The sequence below is a fragment of the Sorex fumeus genome, unplaced genomic scaffold (genome assembly GCF_029834395.1).
Source record: "Sorex fumeus unplaced genomic scaffold, SorFum_2.1 ptg000003l, whole genome shotgun sequence".
NCBI classification, from domain to species: Eukaryota; Metazoa; Chordata; class Mammalia; order Eulipotyphla; family Soricidae; genus Sorex; species Sorex fumeus.
Genome location: NW_026606060.1, coordinates 17,618,026 through 17,641,246, shown reverse-complemented (window position 1 = coordinate 17,641,246; position 23,221 = coordinate 17,618,026). Strand labels below are relative to the sequence as shown.

Here is a 23,221-nt window from a genome sequence, read left to right as displayed (position 1 = left end):
CAGAATGCAACAGTAGCGTTGACCAGCATCTAAGGATTAATTAGACCCAAATTTCTATCAATTATGGACTTCATCCACCACAGTTACTCCAAACATTTCATTCAAACTCCGGGTAAAAAAAGGTCCAGCCCTGAAATCCACTGTATATATAATACTTAATTTTGTCAGGAAAACCACAAAATTTCATCTCCGGTTTCTTGACTTGTGCCTTTGCATTGAACCAGCTTGCTTGTGGGGCTGCGGGGAGGTATGAGGTGAGGGTCCATGGTGCCTTCAGTCCTGGGGCCATCCATGTCCTTTGTACACCGAAAAACCAAAATGTCACCCCCCCCCCCCCCCCAGCCTGTTGTCCTGTGCCTTTGGTTTGGACCCTTGGGTTAGAAGGGCAGGGACACAGAAGCCTGAGAACCTGCAGCTTGTGCCTCTGGATCTGGAGGCTTTGTTTGCAGGATGCTGGGAGCAAGGACCCTAGCCTCGGGACATCCTGTTGAGTGCCCCCTCCCATTTTATTAGAAAAAACTCAGAATTTCATCTCTAGTTTCTTGGCTTGTTCCTTTCAGTTCTTTTTACATATCCGAGTATAAAATGTCTATGTTTTGGTCTGCCTTCCAAGTTCACATTGAGTATTGTTTGGTCACTTTTGGCACCAAGGTTGGCTTGTAAATATCTGCAGCTTGCAGGGACCATCTTTTGTTTATCTGAATGGCTGTGGTGTATGGGCAATAACCGACAGACAGGTTTGGTGTTATCTATTAAAAATATGAAAAAGTATCAGAGAGATAACACAGAGATTGAGGTGCATGACTATGTCAACCTCAGTTTGATCCTGTGGTTCATATGGTCCCTTGGGCCCTTACATTTGCCTGGTATATGGGGCCCTTTACCCTCTGAAAATTAGTTAATGTTTTGAGACAAATGAAAATGTCCTATTCCATAATTGGTTGTTTACATTAGTAAATACTTCAAAATGTCCCCCCCCCGCCGATATTATCCTTCATTCATTGAATATTTTAATGTATTAAGAATTACATTTTCATTCAATAACTGCTCACAGATATTATTATGGGCTAGAGAATTTCATCCTCATCTCACCAAGAAAAGAAAGAACCAGAGATCACATATGTAGTGATAGAATTAGAATTTCAACCTAAAATCAGTAAAGATGCATGGTATAGATAGTATGTATTTCAGTGGTTGTACACCAATAAACAATGAACAGTGAAACTGTTGAAATGGGCGCAGATGTTCAGGCTCTTGTCTTCAAGCTGTCAAAATTGAAAGCAAGGAACAGAAGATCAAATGGCAAATTAAGTAAAAGATTTTTTTAGGGAAACAGGATGGGAAAAGAAGGCAGGGAAACTCCCAGATTATGGGAGGGTTCTTCAAAAGCAGGATTCTGATGAAAGGCTGAGGTCCTTCTCCTTTTATACCTTTTGAGCAAAGGTAGGTAGGTGAGATTTATTATATTCTAAAAATGTGGGCCATTCTAAGAATGGCTGAGAAGATGCTGAGATAACTATCATCTGCCGCTGGGATCCAGCAAGGCCCCTGTCACCCACTTTATCATTAGGCACCACCTAGGTCTCCAGGTGATTCCTTTTTAAGGGTCATATTCCTAATCTTGCTTAACCTGTTTCCTTTGTCTCTATGGGGTGAAGGTGCAGTTTTTATTAAGGATAAAAATAGTCTTAGGTTCATCAAACATTGTGTGGACTCCCTAAATAAATAAAGATGCTATCTCTCTTCTATATCAATTCAAGTCAATTTACCAAATGAGTTCTTTGTGTCAGATGTTTCAGAGGGCCAGAGATACATTACTGCACAATAAAACCTCAGTGTTTGTGGAAATAAAAAATTTCATTAAAATATAAATCATGGGGGCTGGAGCGATAGCACAGCATGTAGGGCATTTTCCTTGCATGCAGCTAACATGGCTGAACTGAGTTCGATTCCTCTGCCCCTCTTGGAGAGCCTGAAAGGCTACCAAGAGTATCTCGCCCTACAAGAGTATCTCACCCTCAGGGCAAAGCCTGGCAAGCTACCCGTGACGTATTCGATATGCCAAACACAGTAACAATTGTCACAATGGAGACGTTACTGGGCCTGCTCGAGCAAATTGATGAACAAAGGGAGGACAGTGACAGTATAAATCGGGGGGGGCTGGGGGGGGGAGGAGTATGGTGCCGCCAGCAGGTCAATCTGCACCTGTGAGGCGAGTGCATCTGCAGCCTGATGGCACCGTCAGACTTTCAGATACCCCAAAATTGCTGCTGTGCCTTTGGACAGACCCCAAAAACTTGGGGCAAAGTTTACCAAGAAAGTAAATGGCCAAAAGTTGGGTATGTGGGAGACACACCCACAAACCACCTCTGGCTCATCTATATAATTGGAGGCATGGCCTCTCTGGTTCCTGATCGAACTGTTTGACGGCCATGATCCCAGAGACTCAGAGGTGAATCTCGGAACCCAAAGGCTTTCGGTGGAAATGCGTCCTGTTCCTGCAGTGGGTTACTGGCACTGGGCCACTCCAGGTGGGAATAGGTTTTGTGCCTTGGCCTGTTCCTCTTGACTGTCCGGTGACTGCCTTCCTCCAGAGGCCACTGGTTGGTCAGGTTTGGGCTTGCAGTGACGAGACATGCAGGGCCTCACCAGATAAGGGTGGAGCCGGCCCTTTCCTCCCCATTCCAGCGAGATCCCGAGTCGCTGCCTACAAACGGCCTCTCTGGCTCCTGATCAAGCTGATTAATGGTCATGGTCCCAGAGGCTCAGAACGGTGAAGGTCCCAGAGACTCAGAAACAAATCTCGAAGCCCAGTGGCTTTTGGTAGAAATGCATCTGGACCGCATACAAGGTGGCCGCTGCCTCAGAGCTTATTGGAAAGCCAGGTATAAGCCGGCGGTTACAGGGCAACTGCAGTCTCATGGGAAGGGGGGCATCCTTCACGCCCTACCGAGGTCACGAGTTGCCCCCCACGAGCAGCTCTCTGGCACGGCCATGGCTCCAGAGGCAAAAGGACTTAATCCAGAGCCCAGAAGTTTGCGGCAGAAAAGTTAATGGACCATGTGTTAAACTCTGGTGCCATGCCTCCTGGGGAGGGAAAGGGTGTTGTTCCCTTCCGCCTTTTTTACCCCCAGCAGGAAGGTGGCCACCACCTCCGCCTCAGAGCTTATAGGAAAGCCAGGTATGAGCCTGTGGTGATGGGGCAACTGCAGTCTCATAGGAAGGGGGTCGGTACTGACTCGTCCTTCACACCCTACCGAGGTCATGAGTTGCTCCCCATGAGCGGCTCTCAGGCACAGCCATAACACCAGATGCACAGAAACCAATCTCGTAATTATCTGGCTCTTTGCAGAAATCCAAAATCTGCATGGCCTCGATGGCGGCCACGTGACATTATATGATTCTCATAACCACCTATAGAAGACAAAGTATTTCACAATGCGTTTTCAGCAATTCTGATTGTTGGAAGGGGAAATTCTAAACAATAATGGTGCATCTTTTGTTGAAATAATGACTGTAACCAATGTAGAGAAGAGTTAAGTAGAAATCATCTGCCTCACAGGCATTGGGAGGGGTACGAGAGGGGTATATTGGGGTTCTTGGTGGTGAAAAATGAGTACTGGTGAAGGGAAAGGTGTTCGATCATTGTATGACCAAGACTTAAACCTGAAAGCTTTGTAACTTTTCCCACAGTGATTCAATAAATAAATATAAGAATAAAAATAAATAAAATTATGAAAATAAAAAGGTGGAGTTCATACCCAATTCAGTCAGCTAATCAGTGGCTGAATAAATAGCAGTACTCCTACATAAAAAAAAATTATGTTTATTTTAATCACCATGCATTTTGCCATTTACATATAAGTGGATATATAACTATTAGATGTAAAGGTTTAGAAAGAAATTAAGGTAATTTTTCATCCTGGACCTAACTGGAAACCACTGATCTATTAAAATGAAGGCGAGAGACAGCAAGAATTTCATTTATTTAAATGAGGGAGGGGTTTTGTGTACAGTCAGGTTCAACCTGGCACTGGTAATATCTGGGTCAGAGAGGAACTCTTGGGTAATATACTTGGGTAATCCCACTCACATCACACAGCATGGCAAAATTATGACTACTTAGGTAAATCAGGTTAAAATTTTGATAATGAGGGATGTGAGGAGCAAGGAGGATGACTTTACGTATTGTTTATTCTCCAGAACTCTCTAAGGTTACTCCTCATGTTCTAAGAAAAGGTAAACAGTTTTGTTCAAACGGAGACTAGTCACTTTTGACTCCTAACTCCAGTTCTACAGGATCTTGGGGAAGGGTTACCCGTTCGCTTAGCGTTAAACAAGAGTGGCAAGGCACCAAGTTTAACCCAAACACCCATATTTCAACAAATGAAGAGTCAGTGAGTTAGCTGTTGCATCTTCCAGCCTCGTCCTTCCCTTTACTGGACACTAGCTAAACTCAGGGTTTAGATCGGAAATTAACATCTGTAGTCCCTGCGAGGTCAGGTGTTAACTCTTATCTTCTCCAGAACCACACGGGGGAAAAAAAAAACCTAAGGGGCAGGTTGGCTAAGAGATTCGGGAAGTTATGCACTGCTCTTTACACCTCGCTGTTTCGTCACCCCTCTTCGCGCTCACCTCCTGCTGTAAACAGACCCTTTCCAAGCCACCTCTTTTCCGGGCAGCTCCCGTTTCTGCGGCCAATGAGCCTCAGCCTGAAAACTACATTTCCCATAATGCCACGCGCCGCAACAGCCTGGCCTGGGTTTCCCCTTTAGCTGCCCGTGTCAATAATGTTGAGTGAAACTTACATTTCTGGAGCTACAAAACACTTTTAATTTTACTTGTTTTTTTTAAAAAAACTAGAATTGTCCATTTTTCTCAACCTGTGATTCCAGTCTTTGGCGAAGAGGCCTGTCGCGAGAGCACTTTCTTCAGGCGTTTGTCCTGGACGCCCGCTTCCGTGCCTGGCGCCCGCGAGGCCCCCGGGGGCCTGGGAGTGTCATTGGTGAATGACCGCAGCCCTTTGCAGCTGCCACCACGACCATGGCCTCCAGCAGCAGCGGCGTCGCGCTCGCCCGTCACCTGTCACGCTTCCTCCTCCGTGAGTCCCGCCGGCGCGCTCTCTCTGGGCTTCCCGCGAGTTCCTGCTTCGTTTCCCCCGCCCCCCACCTCCCCGCGGGGATTCAGCGTCTTGGTCCTGAGCTCACTACTGGGCCCTCCGGGGTCCGGGGACGGCGGGCGTCCGTCCCAAGCGGGGATCCCCACGGGCTGGAGGGAGCTTCGCTGGGTGCAGGGCGGGAGGTGCATGTCCACTGGGCCTTGCATGAGAGTGCGAGGTCTGGGATAGTCTCAGCTGGGGGTGGGGGGGCGAGCAGAAGGGTCGAGGGGCAGGGGCAGGATGTCCCAGTAGGAAATTGGGGACAAATCCGGCCTTTGGACACGAACCCTAATCTCACCGGGCTCCTGCTAGATTGGGGACCAGTAGGGAGGAGGGGAGACTCCGAGAAGCGTTGGGGTGGTTGCAAATAATGTTGACCAGCATAGTTTGCGTTGTCTACACTGGGCGCGGGCAAACCCTGCTGTAACTGAAAAATTATTACCCAAGGTTTGTTTCCAGGCTTTGAGTTACGCTGACCCTTGGAAATTCTTGCTGTGTTCAAAGTCTTTGTGTTTGTGAGATAGCTAATGTATGAGGAGACTTTGGAATGAGCCACATCAGGGTTTGAAGTCTGGCTTTTCTTCCCTTTCTGTCTCTGTAATAATCTTGGGATACTTGTTCCAGATGACTTGAAACTAATATAATGAAGGCGAGGCACTGATACTTGTAAAATGCACTGTGCTTTCGTTTCCCAGGGATTATTAATGAAATATAAATGTGACATGCCAGTTGGATGCTTCTTAATTCAAGAGATGTTAAAAGTGGGGGGCGGGGGGGAAGGGTGCATCCTAGAAATGACAGGCTAGGCTGTTGATTCACAGTGCAAATTCCTTGAAGAGATTTCTGTAAGCTCCTGGAGTATAGTATACACCGAACTAAATTTAGTTTTTTTTCTCTCTCTTCCTTTCTTTACCATTGCTCCCTTTTTCTCTTTTAGTACTGAATCTGGCTGAACTTTATTTCTTGAAGATTTTCTTCAAAATGCGTGATGAGTGTGTTCTCAAAAGCTGCATTTAGTTGCCAAATCACTGGGGGACAAATCACTTGGCAAGTAGAAAAAAGTTCAGTTTATTTAGGAAAGTTTTCTGGAGAACCTTATACAATTCAAAGGGCATTTGAGGGCTTTGTTGACCAAAAAATAGAAACAAGGAGGCTAACAGGCCTTTTTCCTCCTGTTGTCTTACTCTTCTGCGATTTTGAAAAACCCTCACATCCATAGGCTTCTTGCTGTTTTCGGAGGAGAGGTTAAAGAAGGAAGGAAGATTACCTAGAAGAACATATCCTTGTGAACTTTTTAAAAAGACTGTCACAAATTACTTACGCTTGGAATTTAGTTTACAATCTGGGGGGCGAGGAATGTTGCTGTATTCTCTCAGTTTTAGTTGATGATGGTTGGTTTTGTGTTGAAGGTCAAAAGTGTTGCAATATTGATGTGAGTTAGGAAAAAAACAAAACCCCAAATTCTTCTAGATGCCTTCCAGAGCCCTGTTGGTACTGTTGAGGGATAGCCTAGAATATTTAGAAATTCCTGAGCAAAACTAACCAAAAAAGACCCAGCAAAATTCAGCACAGTTTTGTTGCTTATTAAAAAAGAGAGAGAGAGTGTGTGTGTGTGTTGGGGAGGTTGGGATGTGATAGAAATACAGTTGAAATGGGGAGATAAATAAACTTTTCTTTTTCATTTAAAAAGAAGTTTTTTGCGGGGGGCATGCTGAGGGGTGCTCATGGATCACCCCGGCGGTGCTGGGAACCTTATACAGTGCCAGGGATCGAATATCTCTCGGGTGTTCCTTAGCAAAGGAGGCCCTGGACAGTGATGCTTCAGATTTAAGTATCTGATGCTGATGCTTCACATTTGAGTATCTCATGCTATTTCCTTTAAGGATGAAATCTTTATTTCAGAAATACAAAATTTCTTTATCTAAATGAATTGGTTTAGCCTAGAGAAACTTATTTTGACCTTTAAACTTGTTCTTCCACAGAAATATAAATGAGGGCCTTCAAAATAATTTATAGGGGGAGAGGGTTGGAGCGATAGCACAGCAGGTAGGGCGTTTGCCTTGCACGTGAGTGACCCAGGTTCGATTCCTCCGCCCTCCCAGAGAGCCCAGCAAGCTACTGAGGGTATCTCGTCCGCACGGCAAAGCCTGGCAAGCTACCTATGACGTATTCGATATGCCATACACAGTAACAAGTGTCACAATGGAGACGTTACTGGGCCCGCTCAAGCAAATCGATGAACAACTGGAGGACAGTGACAGTGAACCAAGGATAAGAAATTGTATATGCACTTTTTTTTAAATAGTAAGGATTTCCAAAAATGGGATGCAGCAAATGATGGGTGGTTTATTGAAATAAAATGACAGTCTTTTTTCTTCTAAAAATCAGTTATGTTTTAGACTTGATTAAATAACAATACTTCTAGTCAGGTAAATCTCATTTGTGAATAAATACTAAGTTTATAATTTTTCATTTTAATTCTTTTTTTGTGTGCTACATCTGGCAGTGCTCAGGGCTCATTCCTGGCTCAGTACTCAGGGATCTGTCCTGGTGGTTCTTAGGGGACTATAGAATGCAGGGAGTTAACCTGGGTCGGTCTCTGCAAAGCAGCACCATACCTGCTATACTATCTTTCTGGCCCGAATTTTGCATTTGAATAGCAGATTTTGGGTTTGGGAGTACTCTGCTACATTGTAAGGTCCTATAGATAAGGACCAGAATTACAGAATCTGTGTATTACAGATCTGCCATACATATGAATAATGAGTATACACTTAAATGAGTGTGCATTGATTAACTTTGCTTGTGCAACCAAAATAACTAGCAAGGACACCATTTGAGAGGTGAGTTGGAGCATGAGTGTTTTCATGAAGTCTTTGGTTCTTAGTTTAAGCATGGTCCTGGTCATACAGGCCATGGTCTGCATCCTTTCTGGGCAGGAGTTCTTGGCCATTGTTCACATCTTTAGGACTGCAATGTCTGATGCATGATGTGACTGCTTTCTTTGTACAAGAGAACCCATTGTGACTGATTCAAATCATTCATCCCGTTGAGAGCATCATCTTTCTCAGATTACTCAGACTCTTTCTTTTGTAGCTTTTATTGCTCTTTGTACTGTCTAGTTGTTTGCTTCTTTGTTTAATGCAGACATTCCCCAGATTTAGTTAGTCTGCTTACTACTTTCTGTTTTTAGATAAATCTCTCAGCATCCCTTGGGAAATTACCTTCTTTAATCAAACAAACAAAGTGCTTCTCATTTGCACCCAGTGCTGCCTCAGACCCCCTTGCATTATTTCAGTGCCCCATCACTCATTTTGGGAAACACTGGTAATGTGTGTGTGTGTGTGTGTGTGTGTGTGTGTGTGTGTGTGTTTGTGCGTGCGCGCGTGCGTGCGTGCGTGCATGTGTATGGGTGGAAGCAAACCTGTCTGTGCTCAGGGATCACTCCTGGCAGGACTAGGGGACCATGTGGGATGCTGAAGATCAAACACAGGTTGGTTGCATGCCAGGCAAACGCCCATCCACTGTACTATCTTTCTGTCCCTAACACTAGTAATGTTGTGACTGTCTCCTAGAGCAGCATCTTTCTTATGAATGGGGCCTGAGTCCATCGTGTTCACTCCCGAGCCACTAGTCCCTGGCAGGTGGCCTGGCACAATGATGTGGTCTTAAAATTCTGTATCAGTGATAATACAGTAGAGTAGCAGTTGGCCCTATCCTAGCCCTTATTCTATTTTTATTGTGTGTATTTAAAATTTTATTCACAGTATTATTTGTTCATAGTATTAATAAATGAATAATTCTATTTCCATTTTTTACAGTGAGGCTATACCTTTAGAAATATACATTATGGGGCTGGAGCGATAGCACAGCGGGTAGGGCATTTGCCTTGCACGCAGCTCAACCGGGTTCGATTCCCAGCATCCCATATGGTCCCCTGAGCACTGACAGGAGTAACTCCTGAGTGAAGAACCAGGAGTAACCCCAGTGCATTGCCGGGTGTGACCCCCCAAAAAAAAACCTACATTACAATTTTATAGGTATGTATGCATACTACATATTTATATGTGCTTATGGATTAGTATGTTTACAGATGAACATAGGGTATGCATGAGAGCAGATACAAATAATTTCTAGTTTGACTTTCTTGATTTTAATGTATGAATTGTGCACTTGGAAATGATTGACTTTGGTGATCATGTGGGTTATGAACCCACTTCTTATTAGCCAGTTTCCCTGCATGGTCTTCTTATCAGCATCGCAGTTTCCTTGGGAGCAGCTACTGTTCCATTTGCAGGTGGAGGCTAAGGAAAATCAAAAGATTTGGCCACGTCACATGACTGGTGCACTCACAGCTTAAACTCTAACCCAGGTCTGTTCAGCTGTTCCCAGGAGGCAGTCCCAAGATTTGGCTCCCTGACTTACAGGAACCTTAAAAGGTTGCACCACATTGCCTGGACATGCCTGGACAGAGGGTGGCGACATCAATCTGCAGTACTGGGAAATTCTTCCAGGTGGCCAGCCTCAGGACTCACTGCTAATATTCAGTCTAAAATGTGCAGTTTAAAAATTGCTGGTAAAATTAGATAAATGCTTCACCATATATTGATTTTCCATTTGTTTGTTGTCAATTGTGTTTTTTGTTTATATCCTTTATCTGTTTTTCTGTTAGGTGTTTTTTAAGTTTTTAGGGTATACCTGATGGCTCAGGGCTTACTCTTGGCTCTGTGCTCAGGGTTCACTCCTGGCAGATCTTGAGGGACCATACGGGGTGCTGGGGATCGAATCCAGGTTGCATGCATGCAAAGCAAGTGCCTTACCTGCTGTACTGTCTCTCCATCCCTCTGTTTGGTTCTTGGTCTCTTTTCCGTTCATTCTTCACATAGGTTAATTCTTTGGTAAGTGTTAGAAAATCAGTCTCCTGAGGTGTCACTGCCTTTAACTCTGCTGGTGGTATATTTTGCTATCTTTCCTTTCTCAATAGAAATAGTAATGTTTTTATTATTATCTGTCATTCCTATCCTTGGATTTCATTTGCTAAAAGATGAAATAGTCAGCTCATAAGGCTAGAGGCACAGAGTCCCATCCCAGACACTGCTGGCTGCGGTCCTGACAACCCCAGCACCATTGGGCCCAAGCCTTAAACCTCTTGGCTCACACAGTTGGGTCACGCGTATTGCCGGGACTGATGCCCAAGTCCCCACCCCCACCCCCCCACAAGCCCCCAGCAGTGTCTTAAAATGTGGTTAATTTGAAATAGAATTTAAGCATATTTTGCATGATCTCCATCTAAATGCCATCAGACAATGAAAGGAAAAAAATTTTTCCTTGATGCTGTGATGACATCAAGGGTAAGACATCATTGGTGTATAATAATAGTATGGCCTGAAATCCATCCACCCGATGTGACCTGGTGGCCTGGAGTGGCAGGAGACAGACTTGGTTCACGGGAGTGTGTGTCGCTTGAGCGTGCAGTTAGGAATCTGGGTGAGGAGAATTGTAAAACCAACGTGCACAGCTGGCCTTGGCCCTCGTCCCTGCCCTGGCAGCTGGAAGAATGTGCTTGAAGGAAAGAGCCAGGGAAAGAGGAGGTTTCTCTTGAGTGTGGGTGAGTCTGGGGTGATGGTCCATGGTCGTCATTTGTGGTGCCGTGTAACATCACTGTGGGGTTGTGGGCATGTGGCAGAACTTTCCTCGAGTTTCAGAGGCTGTTTTGTTTTTCTGGCATTTTTTATTCCTTTGACCCATGTCTTAGAGCAGTATTCCAGAAAAGAAAGAAAGAAAGAATACAGTGACCTTGGTTCTTTATTGGGAGCCTTCTGTTGTTGTTTTCTTAATGAAAAATTTATAAACTTATGAAGTGAAAATACTCACTGCTATACAGATGCTAATACCAGCTTGAGTGTTTGGAAGCAAAGTTGGGTGGTTGGGGTCAAAACGGAGGCAGAGGTGAAGAATCACAAGTTACAGAGAGATTTTTAGCCATGGAACCAAATCCTCAGTTTGACCAGGACAGGTAAGCCTCTTCCTTTCGGAGGTGGGGTACAGTATCAGGGATCTGGGGTGTGAACTTCTGTAGCCAGCTACCTCACTCCAGCCTCTTTCCCTCCCTCGCACCCCTAATAACACACAGGCTTCAGGGTGGGGTAGAGAGTGTTTCTTCCTGTGATGTCGAAGGCTTATTCCTACCACAGGACTTTTCACACTGCAACTGTGCCCGCTCTATGTTACTCCAAATAGACTGGGAGTTCTCTGGAGGCTAACACACTTTCTCAACACTTTATCCTTGACATTTCGCTTTGTAGTGTGACATGGCTCCCCAAATGCTGATTGAATAAATTATTATGACAAGCCCGGGCACAGGGACGTGTACTTAATTATTTCAACCTTTCATTTCAGTGCCTTGTCTGGCATCCTACTGGTTTGTGATCAGGAATTCACTTCTTATTTTTGAGCATATATTTTTGGGAGTTGGCATAACTCAAAGGTTATGGCAAGCTTTTAGTTCACGCGTACATGAAAGTAAGTTTGGATGAGTCTGGGTCTGTGAGTAATGAGGAGATCACGTGTGATCATTGAACTTAAAGAGGGTCATTTCCAGGAAGGGGGTGCTGATTTTTTTTATTCCCCTCTGCGAAGGGGGCAGCAGGTCAGATAAGTCCTCTAGTCTCGCCCAAGCACGCAGCTGTAGTTAGGTTAGTTGGTGAGTGAAATCTGGGCCTCGCTCCTCCTGAGTGATACTGGGGCTCCACAATTCTGTGTTGCTAGACGCTGAGGTCAGTGTGTGAATCCAAGACAATTGAAGGGCCAGAAGCAAGTTAGTGTGGGGCTCTAGGAGAGCGTTCTGGGTGTGCAGGGGAGAAAGCCTGGGGCTGACCCTAGACAGCTGTGCTAGAGCTTGTTTTTCCTCTTCAGGGCTTGCTTCATGGGCTGTCAGTGGCAGGAAGCCCTGGCACTTTGAAGGACTGGGGACAGGCCACAGGTGGACACTCTCTTTTGCTAGTCATGAACTACCCACAGCTTTCAATTCATCTGTGTTCTCCTTATTGATTCTTTAACTGTGGGAACTGACTTGAGCTTTAGTTTTTGTGCTCAGGGCTTTCTCCAGTTTCTGTGCTCAGGATCACTCCTGGGCAGTGCTCAGGGGACTGTATATGTTTCTGGGGATGTGAATCTGGGTTATCTGTATGCAAGACAAGTGCCTTAACCCTGGCCCATCTCTCCAGCTGAGGAGCCGAATTTTGCAACTGCTTAGATACTTTTGGTTGAGGTTGTTTACTAAAAATTTATTTCCATCCTCGCCCTATTTTTCATGTCATCTGTTTTATACAGCTTTCCTATTTCTTTAATATATGAAATATATTAAATTTGTAATTTTCATTGATAGTAAAGCTTACTTTCACATTATTGTCGTTATTGGGGAATGAGTCACAAATAGTTCTTACTAGTAGTTCACCTGTTGTTTACAGATACTGACTTTAAAAGCTTGGGTCAAATGGGGAGAGCCGATGTTGCTTAGTAAACATCATTTGTAGGAATGCGACCTAGTTTTCAGTATCTGGATTTAATTTGAGCTACATGTTTTTGAATGTCAGTTTTCTTTTTGTGGAGTGAAAACTGGTTCTGGGTCCTGGAGAATAGCAGAGTAGATTTTTTAAAAAAAGTTTATAGTCTGTATGTCTCATTAAAAAGTGTCCTTTGAAATTGTCAGGATCACAAGATAAGTTCCTGCATTAGAGGTTTTTTTTTTTTTGGTCACTTAAATAAATTTATGGTTCAAATGTTTAGAAAAGTTGTAATGTGTTTTGTTTTATATATATATTTTTTCTTATTTCTCAGTGCAACCAAATGGAGTTCGGCATTGTTCCTATACAGCTTCCCGAAAACATCTGTATGTTGACAAAAATACGAAGGTTATTTGCCAGGGTTTCACTGGTAAGCAGGTACGTGCAGCAAGACTTTTTGAGAGATATGTACTAGAGATTCAAAAAAAATTGAACTGATTTCATATTACAAAAGTTATAACATCTTAATTATAAAGTTATGAGTTAAAATTTATAAATTTCTGATTTTTCTATTTTAAAAGTTGTATCATCAGTGTAGAAAAGTATGCACTATGGCAGTGGGTTGGATTTCAAGAGATAAGATGTTTGAGATAGAAAATATGTTTAAACTTACCTTAAAAATCCCTTTCTATGAGCATATAATATTGGAAACCACATACTCTCAACATCTGTGACCTCACTGATTTTCCTTCAGTGGAAAACATGATTTCATTGGAAAAGATGATTGTTTCTTCAAAAGCTAGGTAAAGTAGGAATCTCATGGTTATGCCTTGTCTAACAGCAAATACAGTTCAACACAGATCTTTATTTAGTGCGGGCCAGTAGGGGTGGGCGGGCAGGCTGTGGGGAACTGCCTTGACTTGCCTCACGCTCACTCCTGGCAAATGGCCTTCCAGGAGTCTAGCGGGCAGAACGGCCTGAAGTATTTTAATTTGCTTCATGCATTTATATTCATGGCTTTCCCTATCCCCTGTCTCTGTCATTGAGTTTTTATAAATCTGAGGCGATCTGTCTATGAGTCCACAATAAAATGCAATATCATCTCCTTTCTCTCCCATTTTAATCTTCAGGCAACCCTTCTTTTAGCAAGATGATGGGTATCTTTTTAGGTATTTTTCTTGCTCACACAAACGTATTCAAGATTTGATGTATGTTTTGTCACTCTTCCCACCAATTAAAGTCATTTTAATCCCTTTTTGATTAATATTAATTTTGTTTGCATGTATTAAAATCTTTGGATAAGGCAGATTTTCCACCTGAGTTTATTGTGTATGATTTTGTTTTTCTGCTTTTAAACCTTATATGATCCTATAACATTGTATGTAACCTCTGACTTTTCTTTTAAAGCACCATTGTCCATGGTGTATTTGGAACTGTCTCTACTTCCTAATTTTGGTGATGATTTACCTAAATATTGAAATCCAAGGTTAGTTTCAGTATTTTTCAGTTACGTCCAATTACATGGTTTCTTCTCCACTTTTCTTAAAAAAAAAAAAGTAAAATTGAGCGCTTCAGTTATCTCCAATTTATTAGTATTTGTTTATTCTAGAGCTCATGATGAGCTGCTAAGTAGAGCTAGCACCTTAGGAAAGCTGCATTTTATCTCATTAGGATTTTGTGTGTGTGTGTGTGTGCGCGCGCGTGCGTGTGTGTGCGTGTGTGTGCATATTTATTCTACATCTAAATAAGGACGTTTTGATTACTGAGTGGATTAGATAGTCCAATATTGAATTTTGTTTGCTGCTAAACTGCTTCGATGGTTAACTGGGCAAATGCTAGTGGGAAAACTTAAGTCTGATGAAATTCCTCTTTAGCCTATTTCAGGATTAAAAAACTGGTCCAATTGAGTTAATCTAGTAACATGGGTCAGTGTTCTCCAACTCTGCAGTTGAGTTGGGTGTTTGGTTTTAATTTCTAATCTGATGCACGTCAGTACTTTTGTAAAATATTTTAAATCATAGCAGTATCCTATTGTTTGAAAAGTTCACCACTTTTTATTTACAAATATCACTCTTAGTAGTTTTTTAATTAAATTTTCCTTTTCTCACTTCTGGGGTGTTTTTGTATCCTTGTTTAACTAACTCCAGGCCAGTAAGGAGAGCCTGGAATAGCACATTCTCTCCGGGGCACTAGCTTGGGATTCTTTCCCAAACTAGTCCCTGAATTTGGAAATAGCAGTTAACATGTTTGGGGCTGAGTTTTCTATTTTGTGTTTGTTTGACTTTTGGCTTATTCTTGATGCTGTGCTGAGGCTCAAGGGATCCTCTTGGCAGGGATCAAGGGATCATAGAGTGCCTGGAATCAAACCGTGGTCAGCTGCATTGAGCTCTACCCAGTGTATTATCTCTCCAGCCCCTGGTTTTCCTATTTTAAAACTGAAGTTGAACTAGGAAGTTTTTGAAATCCTTCTTATCACTCCAGTTTTAATCCCTTTATATAGAACTTAACTTGGTTGGGCCCACATGTTTAGGTCTTTGTAGAATGACCACATATAGATCCATTCATATTTATTGAGTGTAGACTCTCTAATTTGATAGAGATGCCATCTCTCTAAGCAAAAGAAATAAAAATCACTACCTTCATTGCATCTTCGACGCAGTGAGAGGAGAGAAACGCAGCAGCCCACTCAATGTGTACATTACGTGTTACGTTATAGGGCCTACATGCTATGGAAATAACCAGTGAAAGGTGTGGGCATGTGTCTGGTATTGTAGGAGTGGGACGGGAAGGTCTGATCTTTTTTCAGTGGTCAGGGGTAGCCTGACCTCTGGGTCTGGATCTAAAGTGTACATGGGTATTAACGGGGTAGATACATCATTGAGGGGAAGTAAAGGCTGGGCAAAGGGGCCAGGGAGGCAGGGCTGTGTTGTTGTAGGTGGAAGCTTGTTAGTAGGGAGAGAGGCAGTGGGAGAGCAGTGGATAAGATCACTGGTTTGTCAAGGCAAGTTCACTATTGACTTGGTGACCAGTATCAGGAGTTTGGCTTTTGCTTAACGACCTGGAAAACCACTGGCAGTGTTGAGCATGATCTTCCCTGTTTGAACAGGATCTCTCTGGCTCTGGTCTGAGAACAGACCGAGAGGGAGAATGGGCACTCCTCTGTCAAAGAGGCCTGGTGACGTGGGTCAAAGGGGTGGCAGGAGAAGGGCTGAGGTGTGAGTCACAGCGAAGAGAGGGCAGTATGTGCTGTGAACGGGGAGAACAATCATGGTCTGTCCCATCCGATCATGCTAGGAGCTCGGTTGCCCTCAGCTGGAATGGGGATGGGGTTGGCTGTGTAGGGAGTAAACGCGAGTGAAGAGAGAGACTCCTACTAGGTAGTGAAGTCAGATGAACAGCTGACACTGTGACTAAGAAGTGAGTGTGGGAGGAGAGATCTCGACCCGGTGTGTGTGTGTGTGTGTGTGTGTGTGTGTGTGTGTGTGTGTGTGTACACACAGCATATGTATAATATTTGTTTCCATGAGAAAGATGGAGGTTACCAAGGGCACTAATTCAAGTGGCATAGAGAAGACCAAGGAGAGAGAAAAAGAAAGGGGAATCGAAGGGAAAAGGGACCCCAGAGACCTTGTGAAAGAGTCTTTGATCCCTAAGACATTTTGGTACCCCCTCAGCTGACTGGGTTTGGGAGGGGGAGTACTGGCATCTGATGAGAAGGGGAGGGGATGCTACAAACAACTTGTCTTAAAGACCTGTCAATGCGAAGGCTGAGGGAGGGGGAGTGGATAGGGAAGCGCAGGACACTCCTTGAGAAGCCTCACAGGCTCACTCAGGGTGAGCAGTTACTGTGTTTCAGGATTAGTGTGGTCTTGCTTTTTCTCCAGTTCTGTTGGGCTGTACTTGTGCAGTTTCAGAGTCGATGGAGAATTGAGAGTAATGCGTGGAGTGAGGGAGAGTCGAGGTTGGTGGTTGTGTGAGTTGAAGGACTGCAGGACCTGAGAGCATCAGGAACAACCTTATCAAGGGAGATGATTCCCTCACCTCCTTAAAACACAAAAACAAAGCCAGAAACAGCTGCATTGGCTTTGCAGCGATGTGTTCTCCTTCAGGCTTCAGTCTGAGTTGAGTTAAGTTGTTGAGAAGGCTAGACCTGAGTTATTGTCACACTCTGGGGAAATAACCCATTTTATTTTTTTGTTTTCGACTTTGCTTTACCCTTCTCGGACTGCCTGTTCTCACGAGTCTTGTGCTGTTTTTCTTTTCCTCAGGGCACCTTCCATAGCCAGCAAGCATTGGACTATGGCACCAAGATAGTTGGAGGAACCAGCCCGGGCAAAGGAGGAAAGACGCATCTGGGCTTACCCGTCTTCAATTCTGTGAAGGAGGTAATCGGCAAGGAAAGAGAAGCAGGAAAGGGAACTTGTGCCCTTTCAGGGAGCTTAGAGACATTTGCATCACAGTGAAAACCTGTGGCTTGGCCTGCATCTGCCTTGAGACATTTTCTTCACAGCCGGTGTCCTTCTTGTTTATAGACACATGTCAGCTCTTAAGAAGTGCCTTGAGCTCAATTCTGTTTGGCTCTCTTTTCCTGACCCTGTCTCCATCCACAAATCACATTATTTATTACACGTTAGTAATATACACCTCAGTATCTGCCCCTGATACTCCCTGCCATTGGGCTGTTTGCCGTGTTCTCTGCTAGGTGCTTCATGGTTATGGCCTCACTCAGACCTTACCATGACCCTCAGAGGTAGCACTGTTATCCCTCTTTTAAAGGCAAGGGTACTTCTTGTACGAGAGGGTCCTGAGCATGGTGTCATGGCGGGGAAGTGGCAGACTTGGCATGGCTCAGAGTGAGTAGGATGGGATCCTATGTGAGTCACTGGAGTTATAGTCAGATCCATAAGTCAAGATTCCTACTTTCTCATATTGCTAGTTTCTTTCTTTCTTTTATTTTATGTTTTTGGTTTTTGAGTTGTACCCAGCAGTACTTGGGGCTTACTCCTGGCTTTGTGCTCAGGGCTCACTCCTTGTGGGGGTGATCAGAGGACCCTTTGGGGTGCCGGGCGTTGAACATACACAGGTGAGTTGCATTCTGTCTCTGCTGCAGTAGCCCTTTGCCCTGTGGAAAAATCATTTTAAAGACTTTGCTGTAATTTTTTTTTTTAATGTTTCTGTGCCCTTTGCTTTAATTCTCACTGACTTCATGGCTTCAGAATACAGAGTGGTTTTCATAGTACTTGTATGTAGGTTTTCCATAGTGAGCATTTTTGTGTTGTCCTTTAAAGAAAATTTTTGTTGCTAAGCGGTAGGGCATTTGCCAACATGGCTGACCCGAGTTCGATTCCTCCGCCCCTCTCGGAGAGCCTGGCAAGCTACCGAGAGTATCTCGCCCGCATGGCAGAGCCTGGCAAGCTACCCGTGATGTATTCGATATGCCAAAAACAGTAACAACAAAGTCTCCAATGGAGACGTTACTGGGCCCGCTCAAGCAAATTGATGAACAACGGGAGGGCAGTGACAGTGGCAGTGAAGCTTATTAACCATCAAGCCACAGATACGGCCTTTAGACTATTCCTTAGTTCTTTGAAACACAATTATTTCTTAGCCGTTTTTTGCTGTTGCAAAGAGCTTTCTGCATGAGTAAGCTGGATACCTCCCATCCACTGTCACTTGTCATTGCAGACCATTGTCCCTTTCGCTTCCGGTGGTATTTTCAGCCTCCAGAATTGTGGGATATATGTCCCATAAAATAGCTCACGTGTATGGCCTGACTTCTTTTGGCTGGAGCCTCATTTTATGTCTTGTGTCCCCTCTTCTCTGTTATCACTCTGATTAGTTGTTGTTGAACCATTTTCTGCCCTGGCAGCTGTGTGGCTGCTCACTGGGTCGCTCTGTTGCTGCTGGGAGCCTTCTTCATTAGGGACGTGCTGGAGAAGGTGCCTGGGTGTCAGGGAGCATTCGGGCCCCTACAGGGATGGTACTCAGACACCGTCTCTCACTTTTGCCCCACTTGGGCTCTAGCTGCATGTCCTTCAGCCTAGTGTGTGCTTGTATCCATGGTAATACCCCAGGCATAGCCTTCTGGTTTACAGCATCCAACACTGCCCTCGCCACCAGAATGTCCGTTTCCTGCCACTATTGTCTGAGTGCCCCCATCCTGCTCCCTGCATTTCAGCTTTAGTTTTTATCTTTTTTTTGGGGGGGCGGAGAGGGGTTGGGGATCCTTCCAGCTATGCTCTGGGTTCCCAGGGGCCTCACCTAGTGGTTCGTGACCAACTCGGCCCACAGTTCAGCAAGAAGGTGTGACAACCTGGTGATTCTTGGGGACTGCAGTGCCGGATTACCTGGACCACCCCACTGGTTCTGGGGGAGGGGGGGTTCTTTAGGGCTATACCCAGCGGTGTTCGGGGCCATAATTGGGGCCGGCTGCATACAAGGCATGGGCCTTAACCCTTGTGCTATCCGCTCTGGCCCCTGACTTCTATCTTAATTCATCTTCTTACCTTTCTAGGCAGAGAGTTGTGCTGTCATTTAACACTTTTCAGTCAAATTGGTTTGGTTCTTGGCTCTGCCCCATCTTACTTGTGGGGCCTTGTTCATGCTGTTAGGTCTTGACCCCCGTGGGTTGAATGGACTAAGTATAGCGATTGTGAAGCCTTGCGGGAGGCCTGTCTGAGCTCTCGCAGAACAGGGCAGAGTCGGGAATTCCTGACCAATCCTGTCTCCAGGGGATTCCCACACATAGAAGAGACACTGTCACCCACCAGGCTGGGAAGCCAGACGGTGGCTGTATACAGATGAAGACAGATGAAGACCAAATGCAGGCTTGTCCAATGACGGAAGAATTGCAGCCAAGTTCATGGTCTATTAGTGCTTTGCATCGTAAGAGTGGTGTAGACTAGAACCTAATGACTCATCCCACGGCCATCCCTGTGTGCGCTTTTTAGCTTGCTTTTAATAAATTTAGAGCAGAAATGGGCCGGAGTGATAGCATAGCGGGTAGGGCGTTTGCCTTGCACGCAGCTGACCCAGGTTCGATTTCTCCGCCCCTCTCAGAGAGCCCAGCAAGCTACTGAGAGTATTTTGCCCACACGGCAAAGCCTGGCAAGCTGCCCGTGGCATATTCGATATGCCAAAAACAGTAACAACAGTCTCACAATGGAGATATTACTGGTGCCCGCTTGAGCAAATTGATGAACAACTGGACAACAGTGCTACAGTGCTACAGAGCAAAAATGTTCGCAAAACAAAAGCACTTGAGGCCTATGGAGATAGTTTAGGACTTCAGGCACTTGCCTTGCCTGTGGCCAGTCTGGTTTGTAACGTGGTTCCTGCACGTTGCTGGGCGTGGCCCTGGACGCCTCCAGCATTGCTGGGGTGGCTCATGGAATCCGTGGCACCAAGTGCCCTGAGCAGTACCTTGTCCTTGAACCCTGGCAAGGAACCTCTCACCTATTTGGTAGAGAATTGCTGGCAGGGGTCCCTGGAGCTCCCTGAGCACCCCTTGGGAACCTCCCCTAAAAGCCACTTCATCCTTGTTCTCTCTCCTGACAATGTCTGTTGAGTGTGATACATTTTTAAATGGGCATTTGAGAGCTGAGTTCTGAGGAGTGCCACTTCTTTCTCTCCTTGGGGGCACATTGGGATGGGATAGGTGGGACAGAATCTTTAAAACACGGTGAGTAACTGTGTTCACGGAGTCAAGGGGCACTCAGTGCTAGTCAGGTACCATTCTCGGTTTACTGAGGGCCGGGGTGTTCAGAAGCGCCTTCTCAGGGGCAGGGAGAGGCCAGGCTTGACTCTGCTCCTTTCTGACACCATTGCGGCCATCATGTGTGTGGCAACAATGAAATCTCCTGTCTCCCGGCTGTTCTTTCCCAGCTCTCTTAAGACGTGATTGCTAGTGGCAGGAGTGGTAGCACAGCAGATAGGACGTTTGCCTTGCACGTAGCTGACCTGGATTCGATCCTTGGCATCCCGTATGGTCCCCCAAGCACCGCCGGGAGTAATTCCTGAGTGCAGAGCCAGGAGTAACCCCTGAGCATCCCTGGGTGTGACCCCCCCCACCCCGAAAAAAAAAAAAAAAGACGTGATTGCCATCACAGCATCGAACTGAGTGTCTGACAGTAACCATTAATGAAGTGCTTTGTGACTCGCATTGCAGGCCAAAGAGCAGACAGGAGCAACCGCATCTGTCATTTACGTCCCTCCACCCTTTGCTGCTGCGGCCATCGATGAAGCCATCGAGGCGGAAATGCCCCTGGTGGTGTGCATCACCGAGGGTATCCCGCAGCAGGACATGGTCCGGGTCAAGCACAAACTGCTGCGCCAGGGAAAGACCAGGCTGATTGGGCCCAACTGCCCTGGAGTCATCAATGTGAGTGAAACAGGAGCTTCTGGCTGGCACGTCTCTCCCACGGCTAGTCAGGCCTCAAGCCGTCCCGTCCCTGTCCACTCTGTGTCCCTGCGAGTGATACAGTTTTGGCACTTTTCTGAAACTGTTGTTTTCTTTTTTTTTTTTTTTCAGCCCGCAGAATGCAAAATTGGTATCATGCCTGGTCATATTCACAAGAAAGGAAGAATTGGTGAGTTTATTACAGGTTTAGGAAGTTTCTCTCCTTCCCGCCCCCACCCCGTATTTAAAACTTGTAAAAGGAATTTGTGACTGTGCAAGACAGATTCTTTTGAATGTAACTTTTGTGGAATTTTTCAGAAAGTTTTGTAGTCTCCATCATTGAGTTTGAGAAGCAGTTACAATTTTGCAGACTCAGTGAACTTATTTTGGAGCGGTTCTTTTACTGTTTTCCTGCTTGGATTCTTCTATGTATTGCACAGATCAGTATTAATTTTCCTTTATTGATCGTATTACAGTTTGTTTGTGCTTTCATCGGTTATATTATGTTATGTCTAGGATTGAGCTATGGTGAATATTTTTGTGCAGTTTTTTTTATTTGCATATTTTTTGATAAGCTTAGTTTGGCACTTACATTACAATTAAAATTGGTTCTTTGTTAACTTGTGCAGTTTTTTTGGTTAGTTTGTTTTGGGGCCACACCCAGCAGTGCTCAGGGGTTACTCCTAGCTCTTCACTCAGGAATCATTCCTGGCAGTGCTTGGGGATCATATAGGATATCAGGGATCAAACCCAGGTCCACCATGTGCTAGGTAAACACTCTACCTGCTGTACAAACTCTTCAACTCTTTAAAGTTTTTTTTGGACATATTTTCATTCACTTGAGTGAAAAGGGTAAGGAGGGACTGAGTCATAAGGTGGAACTATGATCAGCTTTTTTGTTGGAGACCAAAGAGATATTTCTGTTTGTGCCACATCTTCAGGAATGTTTAGTATTATTAGTCTTTAATTATAGCCATTCTGAGAGCAAAGTGATAGATGGTTTTAATTTGAGTTTTCTTGATGATACAGCATATAATTTCAGGGAATGTGGACTATATATATTTTATTTTATCAGTGGTGTACTTCAGTTTTTTTTTCTTTTTTTTCTTTCTTTTTTTTCCTTTTGTCTTTTTGGCCTCACCTGTCGGTGCTCAGGACTTTCTTCAGGCTCTGTGTTCAGGGATCACTCCTAGAGGGCTTGAGGGACCATATGGGGTACCAGGGATTGAACCAGGGTCAGCCGTGTGCAAGGCAAGTGCCCTACATGCTGTACTATCTCTCCTGCCCCTGTTTTAGGCAAGCACCGTATCTGCTGCCTAAATATATTGTTTTGGCCCCTATATTTGGAAATTATTAGAAAAATAATCCTGAGGAAGGTAGAAGTCATTGGTAAATGTGATTATTGCTAGTTCTGCAGGCTTAAGTTTTTGGTGGTTTAATAGTAGCTTTAAGCCTAACACTTTTATTTATTTTTTGGGGGGAGTCACACCTGACAATGCTCAAGGGTTACTCCTGGCTCTGCACTCAGGCATTACTCCTAGTGGTGCATGGGGGACCATATATGGGATGCCAGGAATCGAACCCGGGTTGGCCAGGTGTAAGGCAAATGTCATACCCGCTGTCCTATTGCTCTGGCCCCAAGTCTAATCTTTTTTGTCCTGTTACTTTGAGCAGAATCTTAAGAACCTCTTAAGATTTGGTTTTGATCTTATACTACTTTTATAGTTATAAAATAATTCCTACCAGTAATATATTTTATGTCTAGAAAGAAATACTTCTTTAAAGTTTTTTCTTTCATCAGTTGAAGAAATTCTTTGGGAGACAAATTGGATGGATTTTATATACATTAATATTTGTAACTTAGGGTACCATGTGATAGTCTGCATACGAACACAACCTAAAATTTCAAAATTCTCTTCCTTTAAGGTATTGTGTCCCGATCTGGCACCCTGACTTACGAAGCTGTTCACCAAACCACACAAGTTGGACTGGGGCAGACTCTGTGTATAGGTGAGGGGGCTTGCCCAAGATCATTGTTTTGGAATGCTCTAGAAGTATGTTGACTCAGTATACAAAAACAGTTGTTTTGATTGCTTGCAAATTTTGCTGCAGCTTTATTAAAATGATACTAAATTTTTTAAATTATATTATAAAATGAAG

The 23,221-nt window shown here is 44.5% G+C and overlaps 1 protein-coding gene across 1 annotated transcript in view; it reads left to right on the top strand.

The window, feature by feature from the left end:
- Positions 1-4,950: 4,950 nt before the first annotated feature.
- SUCLG1 (succinate-CoA ligase GDP/ADP-forming subunit alpha) overlaps positions 4,951-23,221 on the top strand; it is a 28,005-nt gene continuing 9,734 nt past the window's right edge. Inside the window, exons 1-6 of the mRNA XM_056115444.1 lie at positions 4,951-5,101; positions 12,998-13,101; positions 16,932-17,048; positions 20,831-21,043; positions 21,194-21,251; positions 22,988-23,071. Of these exons, the coding sequence (XP_055971419.1) occupies positions 5,044-5,101; positions 12,998-13,101; positions 16,932-17,048; positions 20,831-21,043; positions 21,194-21,251; positions 22,988-23,071 (634 nt within the window). The 5' untranslated portion in view covers positions 4,951-5,043. The remainder of the gene's footprint in view (positions 5,102-12,997; positions 13,102-16,931; positions 17,049-20,830; positions 21,044-21,193; positions 21,252-22,987; positions 23,072-23,221) is intronic.